The sequence below is a fragment of the Erinaceus europaeus genome, chromosome 16 (genome assembly GCF_950295315.1).
Source record: "Erinaceus europaeus chromosome 16, mEriEur2.1, whole genome shotgun sequence".
Classification (NCBI taxonomy): Eukaryota; Metazoa; Chordata; class Mammalia; order Eulipotyphla; family Erinaceidae; genus Erinaceus; species Erinaceus europaeus.
The window spans coordinates 47,910,365-47,929,760 of NC_080177.1; the positions used below are offsets into that span (position 1 = coordinate 47,910,365).

Below are 19,396 nucleotides of genomic sequence, written 5' to 3' on the forward strand. Positions count from 1 at the left end.
ATCTCTTCTGTGGTGAATATTCTTTCCATGTCCTCCCCCCATTTTTTGATGGGGTTATTTGTTGTCTTGTTGTTGAGTTTGGAAAGCTCTTTATATATGTTGGTTATTAACCTCTTGTCTGATGTATGGCATGTAAAGATCTTCTCCCATACTGTGAGGGGTCTCTTGGTTTGGGTAATAGTTTCTTTTGCTGTGCAGAAGCTTTTTAATTTGATGTAGTCCCATAGGTTTATACTTGCCTTAGTCTCCTTTGTAATTGGATTTGTTTCATTGAAGATGTCTTTAAAATGTATGCGGAAAAGAGTTCTGCCAATATTTTCTTCTAAGTATCTGATAGTTTGTGGTCTAACATCCAAGTCCTTGATCTACTTGGAATTTACTTTTGTATTTGGTGAAATACAGAGGTTCAGTTTCATTCTTCTGCATGTTTCAACCCATTGTTTCCAACACCATATAGGACAGAGTGAAATCAAGAGGGTAGGGGGAAATAGAAAAGGGGAGAGAAAGGTAGACACCTGCAGATCTGCTTCACTGCTTGTGAAGTTATCTCCCTGCAGGTGAGGAGCTGGGGGCTCAAACCAGGATCCTTACTCCAGTCCTTGCACTTTGTGCCATGTGTGCTTAACCCACTGTGTTATCGCCCACCCCCCCATAAATTTATTTATTTTAACCAGAGCACTATTCAGCTCTGGCTTATGGTGGTGCTGGGAATTAAACCTGGGACCTCAGAGCATTAGGCATGAATGAGTTTTGTTTCTTTTGCATAGTAATTATGCTATTTCTTCAACCCTTAAATGTGTTTTCTATTTTGTTATTTTATTTCTTATTGAATAGAGACAGAGAGAAATTGAGAGGGGAGGGGAAGATAGAGAGGAAGAGAGACAGAGAGACACCTGTAGCTCTACTTCATCACACATGAAACTTTCCACCTGTAGGTGGGGACCAGGGACTTGAACCCAGGTCCTTGTGCACTGTAGCCTGTGTGCTTAACCACTTAGCCCCATTTTCTTTTTTTTGTTTTTAATAATTTATTTATTTTTACTGACAGAAAGATACACAGAGAGAGAGAGCTTCCAGAGCACTGCTCAGTACTGCTCTGGTTTATGGTATTGCAAGGGACTGAACCTGGAACTTTGGAGCTTCAGGCATGAAAGTCTTGCAGAACCATTATGCTGTCTTCATAGCACAGATTTTTAAAAAATATTTTATTTATTTATTAATGAGAAAGATAGGAGGAGAGACAGAAAGAGCCAGACATTACTCTGGTACATGTGCTGCCAGGGATTGAACTCAGGACCTCATGGTTGAGAGTCCAGTTCCTTAGCCACTGTGCCACCTCCCGTACCACCATAGCACACTTTTTTTTCTTTTCTGATATATTTATGAGGAGAGCATAAGCATCACTCTGGGGGTGCCAGGTGGTGGTGCACCTGGTTGAATGCACATGCTACAATGCACAAGGACCCAGGTTCAAGCCCCAGGTCCCTACCTGTAGGGAAAAGCTTCACAAGCGGTGAAGCAGTGTTTAGGGTGTCTCTCTTCCACTCTGTCTCCCCACTCCCCTCTTGTTTTATCTCTTTCTCTACCCAAATAAATAAATATTATATATATGTATGTATATATACATATATGTGCATCACTCTGACACATATGATGCTGGTGATACTCAGGAGGCCATGATTGAGAGAGTTCAGTGTTTTGCCCACTGTGTCACCTCCCGGGCTTCCTGAGTCTGCTCTTGCCTCCTCTCTGAGAGCCCAGACTGAAGGTTCTAGACATGAGACATACTGTACCAAGGAGTCAATGCACTTTATTAGAGTCACTGAGTGTAGGGGAGGTCCCTGGCCACTGAAACCAGGTCACCAGGCCCATTCTCTGGTCCATTCTGGCCTTTCCCCCTCATACCTCTCACAACCATCCTTACTTTGAAAACAGGGGGTTCCAGGCTTATGTCTCACTCTGGCTCTTTCAGCCAGCATCTCAAATACAGGATCCTTCCTCTTTCCAAGGAGGTGGGGCCTGGACAGGGTTCAGCAGCAACCTAAGCGGAGACTGGAAGCATGACTAGAGACAGCTGCCTGCAGGAAGCCTCTCTGGAAGGGCCTAGAACTTCCTCAGTAATCCTGGCCAGCCCTTGGTGGATGGTAGGCAGAAGTCTGATGTTCTTCCAGATCAAAGACATCATGGCCTTCCCTGTGGAGCAAAGACAAGCAGGTCAGGGCCTTTGGCAGGCCTCTTGAGTCCACCCTCACCCTCAACCTTCACCCCCAGCAGCCCACCTGCACCCACCGGAAGCAGCGGGCACAGTATAGGTCTCTGTTACAGCCGGTGCAACGCAGGGTGGCATCCTCATTGCAGATGCAGCACCAAGGAAGCTCGTCATCCTCAGCCTTGGGCCTGGGGTGCGGGGCCTTCAGGAAGCAGGGAGGAAAGGGTGATGTGAGAAGCCTGGTGGCCTGTGGGAGGGCTGGTGCAGAAGGAGGGAGGTAGGTGGTGGGGGAGACTGTTCTCTCACCTTGGGCTCTTCCCTGCAGGTTCGGGTCTGGGGTTGGAGAGCCGGTTCCACAGGGATGTTGAAGCCGCTCATCTCATCCAGGGCAGCTTCCTCAGTGAGCTGTGGGAGGGCGGAAGGTACAGCACTCTGCTGTATGTATGCCCTGCATCCCACTTCCAAGATTTATTTTTAAATATTTATTTATTTACTAACACCAAAGAGAGAGAGAAAGAGAGAACCAGAGCATCACTGGCACATATGAAACCAGGGTATAAATTCAAGACCTCATGCTCCAGAGTCCAATGCTTTATCCACTGCATCATTTCCCAGGTCACTTTACTTATTTATTTGTTTGTTTGTTTGTATCTATTTTCCACCAGCATTGTCACTGGGGTTCAGTGCCTGTGTGGCTCTACTATCCAAGTGGTCACTTTATTTCCTTTCTCTTTGACAGAGGGAGAGAGAAACCTGCAGCACTGCTCCCCCACTCATGATGCTTCTCCACTGCAGGTGGGAACTTGAACTGTGTCCTTGTGCACAGTTAGCATGTGTACTCAGTAAAGTACCATCACCTGGCTCACTCTCCTTTTCCTCTTCCTTCTTTCCTTCCTTTCTTATTTATTTATGTATTTACTTATGAAAGTTAGAGAGAGAGAACCAGAACATCACTCTGGTACTTGCAATGCTGAGGATCAAATGCAGGAACCTGTGTTCATAGGTCCAATGCTCTAGCCATTGTACCACTTCCTGGGCCACCCCACCCTAATATTTTTATGCTTTCTGGTCTTAGATTCTCAATTTATTTTTCTTTGCTTGTGGCTGTCAATTCCTCATTTATTTTTTTGAGATAGAGAGGAAGAGAGAGTAAAAAAAAAAACACAACATCGAAACTTCCTTCAATGCAGGCCAGACTTGAACCTGGGTCACACACATATAGAAGTAGCACTCTATTTTTCCAGCCCCACCCCAGTCCCCCACTTTAAAGGACTAGAGAAGCAGGGAAGGCCCAGGCCCCAAGGACCCCAGCTAAAAGAAGAGCTTCCTTCCAAGTGACTGGCTACTCAGCCCCCAAATAGATAGGTGATAGGGCAGGGAAGTCAGGAAAGGACACAGCACAGGGCATACCTGCTGCAGGATTCTCTGGATAGCTGTCTCCTCATCTTCTTCATCATCACTGTCTGGGAAATGATAGTCCTGAAGCGTCACTTGAAGAGGGAGAGAAGTGGGGGAGGAGTAAGGTGGGGTTCCCCTGGGTTCTAGCCCCCATACTATAAGGAAGATCCAGGCAAGCTCTACAGTACTGTGATACCTCTCCCTTTTTCTTTTCTCTTTTTATTTCTTCTTTTCCCCCCTCACCCCCACACTTCTAACCTAGCAGCTGCCCTTAATCCCCAGCCCTGCTCGCCGCACATGTTTCCATAATCCTCTCAGGCCAGTCTGGCATTGCCAGCAGTGAGGACTGATCATATAAGGAAAATACTGCAGGCTCATCCAGGGCTGCACTGGGGATTCTACCATATCGGCCACCCACCCACCTCCCCCATCTCCCTCACTGACCTACCTACCTCAGCCCTCGCACAGCAGCCCTTGCTAAGGCCTTTCTTTATTTCTTTCTAGTACAGAGAATGAAAATGCCAGCCTAGGGGAGGTGGAATCACACATGAAAATAAAAAGTAGGGAGTCGGGCGGTAGCTCAGTGGGTTAAGCGCAGGTGGTGCAAAGCGCAAGGACCAGAACAAGGATCCCAGTTCCAGCCCCCGGCTCCCCACCTGCTGGAGAGTGGCTTCACAGGCAGTGGAGCAGGTCTGCAGGTATCTGTCTTTCTCTTTCCCTGTCTTCCCCTCCTCTCCATTTCTCTCTGTCCTATCCAACAACGACATCAATAATAACTACAACAATAAAACAACAAGGACAACAAAAGAGAGTAAATAAATATTGTAAAAAAATTTTTAAAAGGGAGTCAGGCAGTAGCGCAGTGGGTTAAGCGCATGTGGTGCAAAGCTCAAGGACCAACATAAGGATCCCGGTTCAAGCCCCCGGCTCCCCACTTGCAGGGGAGTCGCATCACAGGCAGTGAATCAGCAGGTCTGCAGGTGTCTATCTTTCTCTCCTCCTCTCTGTCTTCCCTTCCTCTCTCCATTTCTCTCTGTCCTATCCAACAACGATGACATGAATAACAACAAGGGCAACAAAAGGGAATAAATAAATATTAAAATTTAAAAAAAAAAAAAAGAAAAGAAAAAGTAATAGGTGGTCAAAAAGGTCACTGGATAGTGGACGACTTTACCATGTATGCAACCCAAGTTTGAGTCCAGCCCCCATCCCACTGAAGGAACCTTTGGTACTATGGTCACTTTCACTTTCTCTCTCTTTCTCTATCTGAAAAAGTCACTCTGGAGCAATGAAGTTCCAGTACCACACTCCCGTACCACAAAGATCAGAGCATGACTGTTGTGTGGTGCTGGAGACTGAAATCAGGACTCCAGATATCCATGCAAGCCATGTGCTCTATCTGCTGAGCTACCTTCTTGGTCCTAAGTGGTCACAATTTTGTCACCAGAACCTGGTTTGTTTCTAGAGCCATTCAATTCAGGTTTGAGCAATCTCTGCCACCACTTTTACTGGGTTGTTGGGAAAGTCATGTTTCATTTTTCTTTTCTTTTCTAAAGATTTTATTTATTTATTAATGAGAAAGATAAGAGGAGATAGAGAAAGAACCAGACATTACTGTGGTATATGTGCTTCTGGGGATTGAACTTGGGACCTCATGCTTAGAAGTCCAATGCTTTATCCACTGTGTCACTTCCCAGACCACACACATTTTTCCATAGAAAAATATATTATGGGGAGTCGGGCTGTAGCGCAGCGGGTTAAACGCAGGTGGCACAAAGCACAAGGACTGGCGTAAGGATCCCTATTCGAGTCCCGGCTCGCCACCTGCAGGGGAGTCACTTCACAAGAGGTGAAGCAGGTCTGCAGGTGTCTATCTTTCTCTCCCCCTCTGTGTATTCCCCTCCTCTCTCCATTTCTCTCTGTCTTATCCAACATCGATGACATCAACAACAACAACAATAAAACAAGGCAACAAAAGGAAATAAATATTTTTAAAAAATACATTATGAGGGGCTGGGTGGTGGCATACATGGTTGAGTGCACATGTTACAATGCACAAGGACCTAAGTTCAAGCCCCCTGTCCCCATTTGCAGGAGGAAAAGCTTTGCAAGTGGTTCTGAAGCAGGGCTGCAGGTGTCTCTCTACCTCTCTTCCTTTCTTTCTTATTATTACTATTACTACCTCCAGTGTTATGCTGGGCTCAGTGCCTGCACTAGGAATCCACTACTCCTGGAGGCCATTTTTTCCCTTTTGTTGCCCTTGTTGTCGATTGTTGTTGTAATTATTATTGTTGTTACTGCTATCATTTTTGTAGGATAGGACAGAGAGAAATGGAGAGAAGAGGGGAAGACAGAGGGGGAGAGAAAGGTAGACACCTGCAGACCTGCTTCACTGTCTGTGAAGCGACCCCCCTGCAGGTGGAGACCTGGGGGCTTGAACTGGGAACCTTATGCTGGTCCTTGAGCTTCGTGCCATGTGTGCTTAACCCACTGTGCTACCTCTTGGCTCCCCTTTTTAAAATTATATTTATTTATTTATTGGATAGAGACAGTCAGAAATCAAGAGGGAAAGGGGAGATAGATAGGAAGATAGACAAAGAGACACCTGCAACACTGCTTCACCACTCTCAAAGCTTTCCTCCTGCAGGAGTGGACCAGGGGCTTGAACCTAGGTCCTTGCACATTTTAACATGTGCGCTCAACAAGGTGCACCACCACCTGCCCTTCCCCTTCCTCTCTATCTTCCCCTACCCTCTCAATTTATGAGTCTCTGTCTAATAAATAAATAAAGATAATTAAAAAATTTTTAAAAAGAGAAAAATATATTATGACTTTTTCTACAGCTCAGTATTTTGCCATCAATGCTGGCACAGCTCCACTGCTTCTGGTGGCCATTTTTTTTCCTTTCCTCTATTTTTTAAAAATTTATTTATTTATGGGAGTCGGGCAGTAGTGCAACGGGATAAGCACACATGGTGCAAAGCACAAGGACTAGCTTAAGGATCCCAGTTCGAGCCCCCGGCTCCCCACCTGCAGAAGAGTCACTTCACAAGCAGTGAAGCAGGTCTGCAGGTGTCTATCTTTCTTTCCCCCTCTCTGTCTTCCCCTCCCCTCTCCGTTTCTCTGTCCTATCCATCAATGATGACATCAGTAACAACAACAATAACCACCACAACAAAAAAAAAACAACAAGGGCAACAAAAGGGAATAAATAAATATTTAAAATATTTATTTATTTATTTATTTCCTCCAAGGTTATCACTGGGGCTCGGTGCCAGCACTATAAATCCACTGCATCTGGAGGCCATTTATTTCTTTTTTAAAATTATTTTTAAAATTTATCATTTATTTATTTATTTTAAGATTTATTTATTTTAAGATTTATTTATTTATTCCCTTTTTGTTGCCCTTGTTGCTTTTTCATTGTTGTAGTTATTGTTGTTGTTGTTGTTACTGAAGTCATCATTGTTAGGATAGGACAGAGAGAAATGGACAGAGAGGGGGAGAGAAAGATAGACACCTGCAGACCTGCTTCACTGCCTGTGAAGCAATCCCCCTGCAGGTGGGGAGCTGGGTGCTCGAACTGGGATCCTTACACCGGTCCTTGCGCTTTGCGCCACGTGTGCTTAACCCACTGCACTACCGCCCAACTCCCCATTTATTTATTTTTTTACTAGAGCACTGTTAAGCTCTGGTTTATGGTGGTGTGGGTGGGACTTTGGAGCCTCAGACATGAGATACTCTTTTAACATTTATGCAACCTACCCCCACCCTCATTTTTTTCCATTTTATTAGATAGGACAGAGAGAAATTGAGAGGGAGGAGTCAGGCAGTAGCGAAGTGGGTTAAGTGCAAGTGGTGCGAAGTGCAAGGACCAGTGTAAGGACCCCGGTTAGAGCCCCCAGCTCCCCATCTGCAGGGGAGTCGCTTCACAAGTGGTGAAGCAGGTCTGCAGGTATCTATATTTCTCTCCTCCTCTCTGTCTTCCCCTCCTCTCTCCATTTCTCCCTGTCCTGTCCAACAACAATGACATCAATAACAACAACAATAATAACTACAACAATAAAACAACAAGAGCAACAAAAGGGAAAAATTAAAAATAAATAAAGAATGATAAAGGGTGAGAGACAGAAAAGGAGAGAGAGAAGGGGAGACACAACAGCACTGCTCCACTACCTGTGAAGCTTCCCCCTTATGGGTGCTCCCATGCAGTGGCCAGGAACTCAGACCTGGGTCCTTTTGCATGGTAATATGTGTGCTCTACTGGATGAGTCACCTACCAGCCACCTACCAGCCCCTCTGCCACCACTCTTACCCTACGCCTGCTCTGAAGAACTGGGCTTAGGAACAGAAGGTTTTGCCTTCCTTATGTTCCCCCGCCCCTTCCTCATGGATTTGGTCAGAACTCAGCACACCCCTCACCCTGCCCCTCTGGTCAGGGATGGAGCCACCTTGCAGATTCTGACCAGGGTTGAGGGGCCTTGCCCAGTGGACACAGTGAACAGCTGCTCCCAGTTTCTACCTCGGTCGGGGTCCTCTCCTCGCAGCACAGCCAGCCGCTTGGCAAGGACCAGGATCCGCTCCTGTCTGGTGTTCTCCTCCCGCAGCTCAACTGCTGCCTGGGCCAGCAGTTTGCTCTTCTCTTCCTCTGGGGACCTGGTGGTCTGCCCCCAGGGACATACAGTGTGGCCCCCTGGGTGGCCTTGGTTGAGGTCATTCTGGGCAGAAGCAACTGGAAAAACAGTGCAGTGAGAGAGGCAGAGGCATCCTAACAGATCTTGTCAGAAGCCACTGAGCTTTTAGCATTTCTTCAGCCTCTAAACAATGAGCTTTTTGCTCAGCACTTGTTCCTATGGCTTATATTATAAATAAAACTCTCCCCTTCATTTCCCTCAAATGTTAAAAATAAATCACTAATCTTTGAAGTCCAGGAGGTGTTGCAGTAGAGAAAAGCATTGGACTCTGAAGCATGAGGTCATGAATTTGATCCCAGACATAACGTGCCAGAGTGGTGTTCTGGATCTCTCTCTCTCAGTAAAAAAATAAATACATCTTGGTTAGAGGAGATAAAACACTAGTTTTTCAAAAAGACTTTCATGGTTGAGGCTCCAGGCTCAATCCCCAAACTACCATAAGCCAGAGTTGAGCAAGCTCTGGTAAAAAAGGAAAAAAAATTAAAAAATCTTAGGGTGGGTGCAGATGGCATAAGGGTCATGCAAAGAGACTCTCATGCCTGAGGCTCTAAAATACCAGATTCAATCTCCTGCACCACCATAAGCCAGAGCTGAACAGTGCTCTAGTTAAAAAAAAAAAACTCTAAAAAACAATGTTAGTGACCCAGGAAGTGGCACAGTGGCTACAGTATTGGAATTAAAAGCATAAAATAAAAAAAAAGCATAAAATCTTGGCTCTCTGTCTCTCACCCTCTCTCTCTCTCTCTCCCTCTCCCTCCCCTTCTCCCTCTCTCTCCCTCATTAACAAATAAGCAAATCTTTAAAATAAAATAAAGTCATCTGAGACATAATTTTCTCAGTCATATCCATGCTCACCCTCCTGATATTTTCCTATGCTGCCCTTTGGGTCTGAAGACCCATGCCCCAAGGATCTATGGTCTGAGGATCACTGTCCCAAGGACCAGGCTGTGGGCAGGCCCAGGTTCAGCCAGTGTGTTTACCATACAGGATAAAACTAGCATTTCCAGGGTGGGTAGCAGAGAGACATAAGGAAGCAAAGATCTTGTACGGCATTAGGTAAGAAAAATTCTATTAGAAGGGGGGGCTAGATAGCATAATGGTTTATGCAAAGAGACTCTCATGCCTGAGGCTCTGAAGTCACAGGTTCAATCCCCCGCACCACCATAAACCAGACTGATCAGTGTGCTCTGGTTAAAAAAATTTAAAAATCGGGGAGTTGGGTGGTAGTGCAGTAGGTTAAGCGCAGGTGGCACGAAGTTCAAGGATCGGCTTAAGGATCCTGGTTCAAGCCCCGGCTCCCCACCTGCAGAGGAGTGGCTTCATAGGTGGTAAAGCAGGTCTGCAGGTGTCTATCTTTCTCTCCCCCACTGTCTCCCCCCCCCATTTCTCTCTGTCCTATCTAACAACAACAACATCATCAACAACAACAACAACAATAATAACTACAACAAAAGAAAACAAAAAGGGCAACAAAAAGGGAAAATAAAATAAATATAAAAAAGAATTTTAAAAAATCTATTAAAGGGAGTGGGTAGTGGCACACCCAGTAGAGTGCATGCTGCATGCCTGAGAGTCCAATGCTTTATCCACTGTGCCACCTCCCAGGCCACTAGGCTTCAACTAGAGTAAAGCACTCAAAACATACAGCTCTTACAATCTGGTCTCTCTCTGATTTATAGTCAAGTCTCAGAAGGTGGATAGCAGATCATCTCCTGCAGGAGAAAGGGGTATAGCAGGCCCCTGGGCAGCCAAGTGGGGCTCACCTGAGCCTTTTTGTTCCCGGCTTTCGTCGAGAGCCACTTCAGTAGTCAGCTGTGCGAGTAGGTCCTGGGTCTGCTGTGCCTGAGTCCTGGTGTCTACTGAATGTTGTGCCTATTCAGAGAAGGAAGCCTCAGGGCAGGGCAGGTGGAGCCTAGTCAGGGTGGATGCAGAAAAGGTCTGGAAATTCTGAGCAAGGGGACTAGTGCATGGCCTGGGAGTGCTGCAATGGGTAACGCACTGGACCCTGAAGTATAAGGCCCAGTGTTGCTGGGTTTTTTTTGCCTCCATATCAATGGGACTCAGTATCTGCACTATAGTCCACTGATCCTGCTGGCCACTTTTTCCTTTTTATGTTGTTGTTATTGGACAGAACAGAGAGAAATTGAAAGAGAAGGGGGAGATGAAGAAAGGGAGAAAGATAGACACCTGCAGACCTGCTTCATTGCTCGTGAAGTTCCCCCCATGCAGGTGGGGAGACAGGAGCTAGAACTGGGATCCTTGCTCTTAGTACTATGTATGAGCCGTCCTCATCCCTTCCCCCCTCAGTCACAGCACTCACCGGCTGGAGGGCTTGTGGAGGCAGAGTTCTACCCTGCAGGACAGCCAGTCGTGCCTCCATCTCCTGAGTGGAAGGGACAGCTGTCTGGGTCCCACTTCTCAGGGCAGCCAGCCTGGCTGCAATCTCTGCCTCTGAGGCCACTGGCTCTGGAAGTGGCATGGGGGTGCCTTGTAAGAGCAGGATGAGAGCCAGTGCCAGTAGCCTTAAAGGGAGCTTACTCCCGACTCACTGGGCTTGTCCTCCTGGCGGAGCCGTGCCAGGCGCTCAGCGATGAGCTGGTCCTGCTGGTTCAGCCCCTGACTTCGGAGAGTTCTGGGCTTCTGTTGGGCTTCTAGAGATGCCATGCGCCTGCCAGGATGTGAGACAGAGGTGGCTGAAGCTGGCAGGAGGGAGGGGTGAAAGTATTCACTCTATTTGCTTTTCTATTCATTTCTGCCCAGCCAAGGTGGCTATTAGCAGATAATCTTCTATGTTTCTCACCCAAAGGTCCAGCAGATCGACTCAGCTAAATAGCAAGAGAAGCCAGAAGGAAGAAAGAGGCTTACAAAGAATTTTTTCTAGGGAGAGGGATGATGAACTGCATTTGAAGGCCAAGAGGGCCACTAAATGTAGAAACTGAGAAGAGAGGTTGACTCTGACTCTTTTGTTCTTCCCATTTAACTCTGTCTCTTTAACATTTGCTTTTTTTTTTTTTTTTTACCAGAGCACTGCTTAACTCCAGCTTATGGTAGTGGTATTGGGGACTGAAACTGGGACTTCAGAACCTCAGGCATGAGAGTTTCTTTGCATACCCATTATACTATCTACTCCCACCCTCTTTTATTTATTTATTTTTTAATATTTTATTTATTTATTTATTCCCTTTTGTTGCCCTTATTGTTTTATTGTTGTAGTTATTATTGATGTCGTTGTTGGATAGGACAGAGAGAAATTGAAAGAGGAGGGGAAGATAGAGACAGGGGGAGAGAAAGACAGACACCTGTAGACCTGCTTCACCGCCTGTGAAGCAACTCCCCTGCAGGTGGGGAGCCCGGGGCTTGAACCTGGATACTTACGCTGGTCTATTAGCACTTTGCGCCACGTGCACTTAACCCGCTGCGCTACCGCCTGACTCCCCCTCTTTTATTTTTTTTTTAATTTTTTATATCTATTTATTTTCCCTTTTGTTGCCCTTGTTTTTTTTAATTGTTGTTGTAGTTCTTATTGTTGTTGTTATTAATGTCATTGTTGTTAGACAGGACAGAGAGAAATGGAGAGAGGAGGGGAAGACAGAGAGGGGGAGAAAAAGACAGACACTTGTAGACCTGCTTCACTACCTGTGAAGCGATTCCCCTGCAGGTGGGGAGCCAGGGGCTGGAACCAGGATCCTTACACTGGTCCTTGCGCTTTGTGCCACATGTGCTTAATCTGCTGCACTACTGTCCGACTCCCATTATTTTTCCTTATTTATTATTGAATACAGACAGAGAGAAATTGAGAAGGGAGGGGCAGGTAGAGAAGGGAAGAGACAGAGAGATACCTGCAGCCCTGCTTTACCACTTATGAAGCTTTCCTTCTGCAGTTGGGAACCAGGGGCTTGAACCTGGGTCCTTGTCCACTGTAATGTGTGTACTTAACCAGGTGCGCCACCACCTGGCCCCCATCTTTTTTTTTTTTTCTTTCTTAACCAGAGCTCTGCCCAGTTCTGGTTTCTGGTGGTGCAGGGGATTATATCTGGGACTTTGGAGCCTCAGAGATGAAAGTCTTTTTGCACTATGATATCTCCCCCACCCCACACTCACTTCTTTATTTATTTTTCCCCCTCCGCCCACTTCTTTATAAAACAGAATCTATTGGGCCCAGGAGCTAGTGAACCTAGTTGAGCATACACATTACCATGCATAGCACCAGAGTTCAAGTCCCTATTTTGAGGGGGGATGTTTCATAAATGGTGAAATAGTACTACAAGTGTCTCTCTCTCTCTCTCTAGCTACCCTTCCTCTCTCAATTTCTGTCTCTATGCAAAAATAAATAAATAAATAATTTAAATATATTGAAATATTTAAATGTATATTTAAATATTCCAATATACTCTACTAATAAACAGGAGGGAAGAAAGAACCCAAGCATCACTCTAGCACATGTGATGCTAGGGATCAAGTTAAGATTTCATGATTGAGATTCTAATGCTTTATCTACTATGCCCTCCCTGGGCCACCAATACTTACTTCTTCTTTTTTATTTCTTTATTGGGGGATTAATGTTTTACATTTGACAGTAAATACAATAGTTTGTACACGCATAACATTTCTCAGTTTTCCACATAACAATACAACCCCCCACTAAGTCCTCTGTCATCCTTTTTGGACCTGTACTCTCCCCCCCCACACCCTAGAGTCTTTTACTTTGGTGCAATACACCAACCAATACTTACTTCTTATAGTTCTGAGGGGGCGACCACTTGGAGGCATTGGCTGGAGAAGAGCCCCTAGAGACAAAAAAAAAAGTGTCAGAAGTCCAGCCACTTCTTGGGCTGGTGTCCAGATCCAGAGTACAAGGTATCAAGGTAAACTGTTTATTACCATGCTTAGCTCACTGCCTATGGCAGTGTCTCACCTGGTCAGGACCTCATGGCACTGCTTGCAGACTTTCTGCTGGGTGTTCCCAGCCCGGGGCACCATGGCACTGAAGTTGAGACAGCCGGAACAGAAGGCTCGGCCACAATTCTTACAGCCATACTGCAAGAAACATGAAGCAGTGGGATCCACCTTTCACCCACTCTACAGGTTCCTTCCTGGAACTCTCCAAGCACATACAGAAAGAAGACACTGAAGAGACCAGCTTCCAGAAGGAGAGAGAGGAGTGGGGTCCCTAAGGGCTGGGGAAAGATGGGTGGAGGGTGAAGGGATTCCTGCTTCCAGACTTGGACCTAATTTTAAAGAAAGCTCCACAAAGAGATGTTCATGCCTGAGGCTCCAAAGTCCCAGGTTCAATCCCCCACACCACCATGAGCCAGAGCTCTGATAATAAATAAATAAATAAATTAGTTAATTAATTTTTTTAAATTAATTTTTAAAAAAGAAAGGCTCCAAAGTCCCAGGTTCAATCCCCCATGCCACCATGAGCCAGTGTTCTGATAATAAATAAATAAACAAATTAGTTAATTAATTTTAAAAAAAGAAAAAAGAAAGAGGCACCAGAAGACCTGATTTTCACCACTCATGAAGTTACTCCCCTGCAGGTGGAGGAAGACCAGAGGCTTGAACCCAGGTCCTTGCTAGCCAGATGCCCCACTGCCTGGCCCCATATTTGATTCTCTGTAAGTGACAGACAAGGGATGCCTGGGAGGTGGATAAAGTGTTGAACTCCCACGCATGAAGTCACGAGTTTAATCCCTAGCATAGCATGTGCTAGAGTGATGCTCAGGTTCTCTCTCATTAATAAATACATCTTAAAGAGAAAAAGAAAACAAATAGGCCAAGCCCAAGGGTTCAGATCACTGCCCTTAACAAGGTGAATCAAAGAGTCCAGAGTCCATTCTTTCTCTGCTTTCAAAGAGCTGCAGGGAGGTGTGGCTCCCAGTGCAAGTGTAACAAAGGCTTCCATTTATTAAGCACTTATTCTGTGCCAAGAACTGAACCCGTTTTCAACATTCATCTTTTGATTGAATCCTCACAATTTACACACACTATGTCCTGAGGACAACCATCACTTCATATTTTACATATGGTCAGAAAAACAAACAAAACTTGCCAAAAGGGAGGTGACTGAGCGAATAAAGCGGCCAAGCTCGAATATGAACCCTGACCTCTCTGCCTTCGGAGCCCAGATTTCTACGTTCTGCATGGTACCATTCATTCTCTCTGGTTCCTTGATTTCTGGTCAAAGGAGGCATGAGAAGCCTGAAGAGGAACTTGACGGGTCAGTGTGAGGCACCGCGACATGGAGCCTTGGGGCGGGAGGAAGTATGGCAATCTGATTCCAGATGCCAAGGTCTCAGGACAGTGACAGTAACCCTCTTGGGTTGATGGCCCTAGTTAATCGGAGGGAAGAAAACAGCCAGAACCCACACTTTCGGCTGACAGAAACGTCCAGTTTTTTCAAAACTGCAGGAACATGCTTTGCGCTTTACAAGAAACTTTTAGCTTCAGATTCTCACACAACCCCCAAAGCCAGAGGATGTTAATCTGTTATAGAAATGGAAACAGGTTCAGCACAGCCACACTGCAGAAGGGCCACAAAACCAAGTCTTCGAACTGCAGGTCCCTGTTTTTTCCTGCCGCTCCGCGTCCTCCCCTCCAGACCCCAGGAGAGAAGACTCGCCTCCTTCTTGAAGAGGGTGAATTTGATGGCGCATCCGTAGCACCTGCTCTCCATGTTGGCAGCGGGGGAGGGTTTTAGCCCGCTAGGTCTGAAAAATCTTTTCCCAGCCCGACCCTGTTAGCGGCCTGGAGACAACCCCAACCCATTCGCCGCAGCCAGTCACGAGAATCCCAGCCCGCCAGACAGCCTCAGCGCGACCGAAGCAGGGCCTGCTGGGAGTCGTAGTCTATTCGCCTTCCCCCCCCCCCCGCCCCAGGAGGTCCAGCCTTTAGCGGAACACAATTCCCAGGACGCCAAGCGCCGCGTCGCCTTGTCGGGCTTAGGGGCCTCGCGCACACCGAGACTCCTGGGAGTTGTAGTCCATACCGAGTCAAACGTGGAATTATGGCGGTGGCCAAGGAGATCTTACAGATGGACCTGTACGCGCTGCTAGGAATTGAGGAGAGCGCGGCGGACAAAGAGGTGAGGAGAATTTCTGGGAAGACTGGTCCTAAGAAGCCTGGTGAGCCTTCCTGGCCTGGAACTCCGGTGGCTACGGGCGCAGGCTGTCCAGATTGGCAAGGGCTCTGGGCGAGTGAGGAGCACTCATCGGTTCAGCATTGGCCTTAGGACTTCGCGGGGGAGTAGGGTGAAGGGGGTAGAAGTGGGGTGCAGGAGGGCGGGTGTGTGCTCTCTGGTATGGGGCAGGCTCTGAATGAACTCGGGGAACCGCAGCCCTCACCCTTTTCCTGGCCTCCCGCTTCCTCGCCAGAAGGCGGCCGGGGTGGTGGTGGGGGAAGTGTCCCTTTTCTCCTCTTCGGGGCGAGGGGCGAGAAAGGGCAGGTATCATGCCTCAAACTTCCTTGATTCCCTTGCTTTCTGCACATTCTTCCCCTCCCTTGCCTGTGACTCTTTGCAAGTCTTTGATGGTGGAGTTTGCAATTGAGCCCGGGACCTCAGAGCCTTAGAATGCAAGTCTTTTGCATCTCCACTGAGCATCTCCCTAGCCCTGCTTATGAGTTCTGTTATCTTGGGAAGAGTAGCGCAGTGACAACGTGCCTGCTCACACGCCTCACTGTTACTTTCCCTTGAACTGTGAGGGTATTGCAGCAACATGGCAATGGGAGGCAAAGGGTTCATTAGGAGAAAATGAACACTGGCTTCTGGACCATGAGCTGGTGAGTGAGAAGAGGTTGAAAGACAGTCGACCCATGGGACTCTTCTTTCTCTCTTTAGTGGTGGGTGTTGTATGGAACTGTACACCATAATCTTGCGCTCTTGTAACCTACTATTAATCACAAATTTAAAAAATTGTTTATTTATGTTAGTATTAATGAGAGAGGGAGAACCAGCACATTACTCTATCACATGCAATATCTGAGATCGAACTCAAAACCTTCTTGCTCTTAAGTCCAAACCTCTAGCTTGCAACCGCACCCATTGGGCTATTGAGTAGGATGCTATTAGCCCTGGACTGTCACCTGAACTTGCAGCTGAAATCATAAGCAGATCATGGGGATGTGAACAAAGCACCAAAAACATCTGCTGCACCTGTCTCATATGTATTAAATTTAGGCGTTAATAACACCTATCTAACACTGACATAGCTGAGCATTCTTCTCAGTGCTCTGTGCTCACACGTTGTTTAGTCTTTCATTCCTAGTGAGTAGTCATTTTGGACATTTCACACCAGTTCCAGCCAGTGTTGAAACCCTGAAATTGAGAGATTGAGGGAGGCAATAGTGAGCAATTGGTGTAAATATTAGAGATAGTTAGCACAGTGGCTAGAGTGCTAAACTTAAAAACATAAAGTCCCAAGTTCAATCCCTAGCATGACATGTGCCAGAGTGATAGATACTCTGGTTCCCTCCCCTCCCCAAGTTATAAATGTATTTTAAAGATTTATTTAATAATGAGAGAAAGGAGAGAACCCAAACATCATATGAGATAGTAAGGATGAAGTTTGGGACTTCACACTTGAGAGCCCAACACTTTATCCACAACTCCCAGGCCCAATTAACACATATATATGTTTTAAATATTTATTATTATTGAGGATGAGGAGGGAGAGAACCAGAGTATCACTCTGGCACACATGGTATCGGGGATTGAACTCATGCTTGCTGTCCAATGCTCTAAACCTATTAACCATCACCTGAGCCATATGATCTGCTTTTTAATGTCCAATGAGCTTATTTATTTATTTATTTAGAGAACTGCTTAGCTATGGCTTATGACAGTGTGCAGGATTGAACCTGGGACATCGGAACCTCAGCCATTAGAGTCTTTTTGCATATTTCCTCTGCCCCAAAATGATTTTTTTGTGTTTTTTTAAATATTTATTTATTCTTTTTTGTTGCCCTTGTTTTTTATTGTTGTTGTAGTTATTATTGTTGCCATTGTTGTTGGATAGGACAGAGAGGAGGAGAGAAAGATAGACACCTGCAGACCTGCTTCACCGCCTATGAAGCGACTCCTCTGCAAGTGGGGGCCTGGGGGGCTCAAACTGGGATCCTTACACCGGTCCTTGCGCCATGTGCATTTAATCTCTTGCGCTACTGTTAACTTCCCCAAAATGATTTTTTTTTAATTATCTTTTTTAATTGGAAAGAGACTGCCAGAGAGTGAGAGGGAAAGGATAGATAGAGACATCTGCAGCACTGCTTCACCACTTGCAAAGCTTTCCCCCTGCAAGTTAGGACTGGGGGGCTCAAATTTGGGTCCTTGTACATTACAATATGTGTGCTCAACCGGGTGTGCCACCACCTGGCCCCTAGAGTGATTTTTTTGTTTTTCACATGTTTAAAGTATGTTTAAAGACAAGTATGCCCTAAGCTTCTCCAGTGGTACAGATGTCTTTCCCTCTGTGCCTCTGTCTGAATGAAACAAACAAACCTAGGAATAGTGAAATCATACAAAGTCCCAACTATGAAAAAAACTTATAAAGCAGGGTGGAGATAGATTATATAAAGAGACTTTCATGCCTGAGGCTCCACAGTCTCAGGTTTAATCCCCTGCACCGCAGTAAGACAGAGCTGAACAGTGCTCTGATAAAAGAAAAAAAAATTATAAAGCAAACACAATTTGACAGCAAGTCTTTCCAAAGAATATATAAAATGGCAAAAATCATAGGAAAAAAATGCTCAGTACCATCAGCCACTAGGTAAATTTAGACAGAGCTGTAATTCAATACCTCTTCAGACCCTTTAGGGTAGATTTTATAAAGTTAAAAGGGAGGAGATTGGGGAAATAGTATAATGGTTATGCAAAGGCCTTTCATGCCCAAGGCTCTGTGATCCCAGGTTCAGTCCCCATCACTACCATATGCCAGAGCTGAGCAGTGCTCTGGAGAAAAGAGATGGGGTAGGTAGGGGCAGGGGGAGGAAGAGGAGATTAAAAATAAAAGTTTTTCCAACGACGACAACATCAACAACAACAATAGCTACAACAATAAAACAACAAGGGCAACAAAAGGGAAAATAAATAATAATAAAAAATTTTAAAAATAAAATAAAAAATAAAAGCTTTGGGCCATTGAAATAGCTCAGATAGTAATAATAAAGTTTAGAAAAATAAAAAAATGTTAAGTCTTGGTGGGGAAACAGAAATTAAATCCTTGTGCATTGTATATGGTGTAGCTACTAGGCCAGTCAATGTGACAATTCTTTCACAAAAAAAAAAAAAAGAGATTACCATATGATTCAGCTATTTTATTTTTGGATATATACCCCAAAAAAGTAAAAAAGGGAGTCGGGCAGTAGCGCTTCGCATTAAGTGCACGTGGCGCGAAGTTCAAGGACCGGCAAAAGGATCTCAGTTCGAGGCCGTGGCTCCCCACCTGCAGGGGAGTCGCTTCACAGGCAGTGAAGCAGGTCTGCAGGTGTCTTGTCTTTCTCTCCCCCTCTCTGTCTTCCCCTCCTCTCTCCATTTCTCTCTGTCCTATCCAACAACGACGACATCAACAATAATAACTACAACAATAAAACAAGGGCAACAAAAAGAGAAATAAAAAAATAAATATAAAAAAAAAGTAAAAACAGGGCCCCAAAGAAATAATTTGAGGGGCCGGGTGGTGACACACCTGGTTGAGCGCACATGTTATAATGCGCAAGGACCTAGGTTCAAGCCCTGGTCCTCATCTGCAGGGGAGAAAAGCTTCAGGAGCAGAGAAGAAATGCTGCAGGTATCTCTCCCTCTCTGTCTCTCACTTCCCTTTTGATTTCTCTGTCTCCATCCAGTAAATAAATATATATATATGTATTTGTTGTGGTTATTATTGTTAGTGATGTTGTTGTTGTTGGACAGGACAGAGAGAAATGGAGAAAGGAGGGAAGACAGAGAAGGGGAGAGAAAGACAGACACCTGCAGACCTGCTTTACTGCTTGTGGAGCTTTCCCCCTGCAGGTGGGGGGCCGGGAACTTGAACCTGGCTCCTTGCACACTGTAACATGTGAATTCAACCAGGTGCACCACCACCCAACACCAATACATAAA

At 45.7% G+C, this 19,396-nt stretch overlaps 2 protein-coding genes and 1 non-coding gene across 6 annotated transcripts in view; 1 reads left to right on the plus strand and 2 right to left on the minus strand.

Annotated features, from left to right (window-relative positions):
* Window positions 1-1,790: 1,790 nt before the first annotated feature.
* On the minus strand, window positions 1,791-15,086 carry ZFYVE19 (zinc finger FYVE-type containing 19). Of its 3 annotated transcripts, XM_007537767.3 has the most exons (11): window positions 14,924-15,085; window positions 13,217-13,338; window positions 13,035-13,088; window positions 10,851-10,969; window positions 10,622-10,767; window positions 10,065-10,173; window positions 8,130-8,339; window positions 3,620-3,699; window positions 2,516-2,614; window positions 2,290-2,411; window positions 1,791-2,193 (listed from the first exon to the last, which is right to left on the minus strand). In XM_007537767.3, the coding sequence occupies exons 1-11, from the start codon at window positions 14,975-14,977 to the stop codon at window positions 2,115-2,117; spliced, it is 1,194 nt and encodes a 397-aa protein (XP_007537829.1). In that variant the 5' UTR covers window positions 14,978-15,085; the 3' UTR covers window positions 1,791-2,114. The 3 variants fall into 3 exon arrangements, with proteins under 3 accessions (XP_007537829.1, XP_007537830.1, XP_060031116.1); XM_007537768.3 differs by lacking the exon at window positions 8,130-8,339 and having other exon boundaries at window positions 14,924-15,086; XM_060175133.1 differs by lacking the exon at window positions 14,924-15,085 and having other exon boundaries at window positions 10,851-11,000.
* On the minus strand, window positions 3,879-4,011 carry LOC132533647 (small Cajal body-specific RNA 17). The gene has a single exon (XR_009545503.1). It is a non-coding gene; the product is annotated as a small Cajal body-specific RNA 17 (non-coding RNA).
* Window positions 15,087-15,234: 148 nt separating the features above from the next.
* The window catches only part of DNAJC17 (DnaJ heat shock protein family (Hsp40) member C17), a 53,937-nt gene continuing 49,775 nt past the window's right edge, over window positions 15,235-19,396 (plus strand). Inside the window, exon 1 of one of the 2 annotated variants that reach the window (XM_060175148.1) lies at window positions 15,235-15,385. In XM_060175148.1, coding sequence (XP_060031131.1) covers window positions 15,308-15,385 — 78 coding nt within the window. In that variant the 5' untranslated portion in view covers window positions 15,235-15,307. The remainder of the gene's footprint in view (window positions 15,386-19,396) is intronic. The other variant, XM_007537774.3, reaches the window with a different exon arrangement.

Coding starts and splice junctions, on each gene's coding strand:
- ZFYVE19 (XM_007537767.3), bottom strand. CDS start 14,977: ATGGAGAGCAGGTGCTACGGATGCGCCATCAAATTCACCCTCTTCAAG. Junction 10,768..10,850: donor CCGCCAGGAGGACAAGCCCA/GTGAGTCGGGAG, acceptor TGCCACTTCCAG/AGCCAGTGGCCTCAGAGGCA. Junction 2,615..3,619: donor TCCAGAGAATCCTGCAGCAG/GTATGCCCTGTG, acceptor GCCCTCCCACAG/CTCACTGAGGAAGCTGCCCT.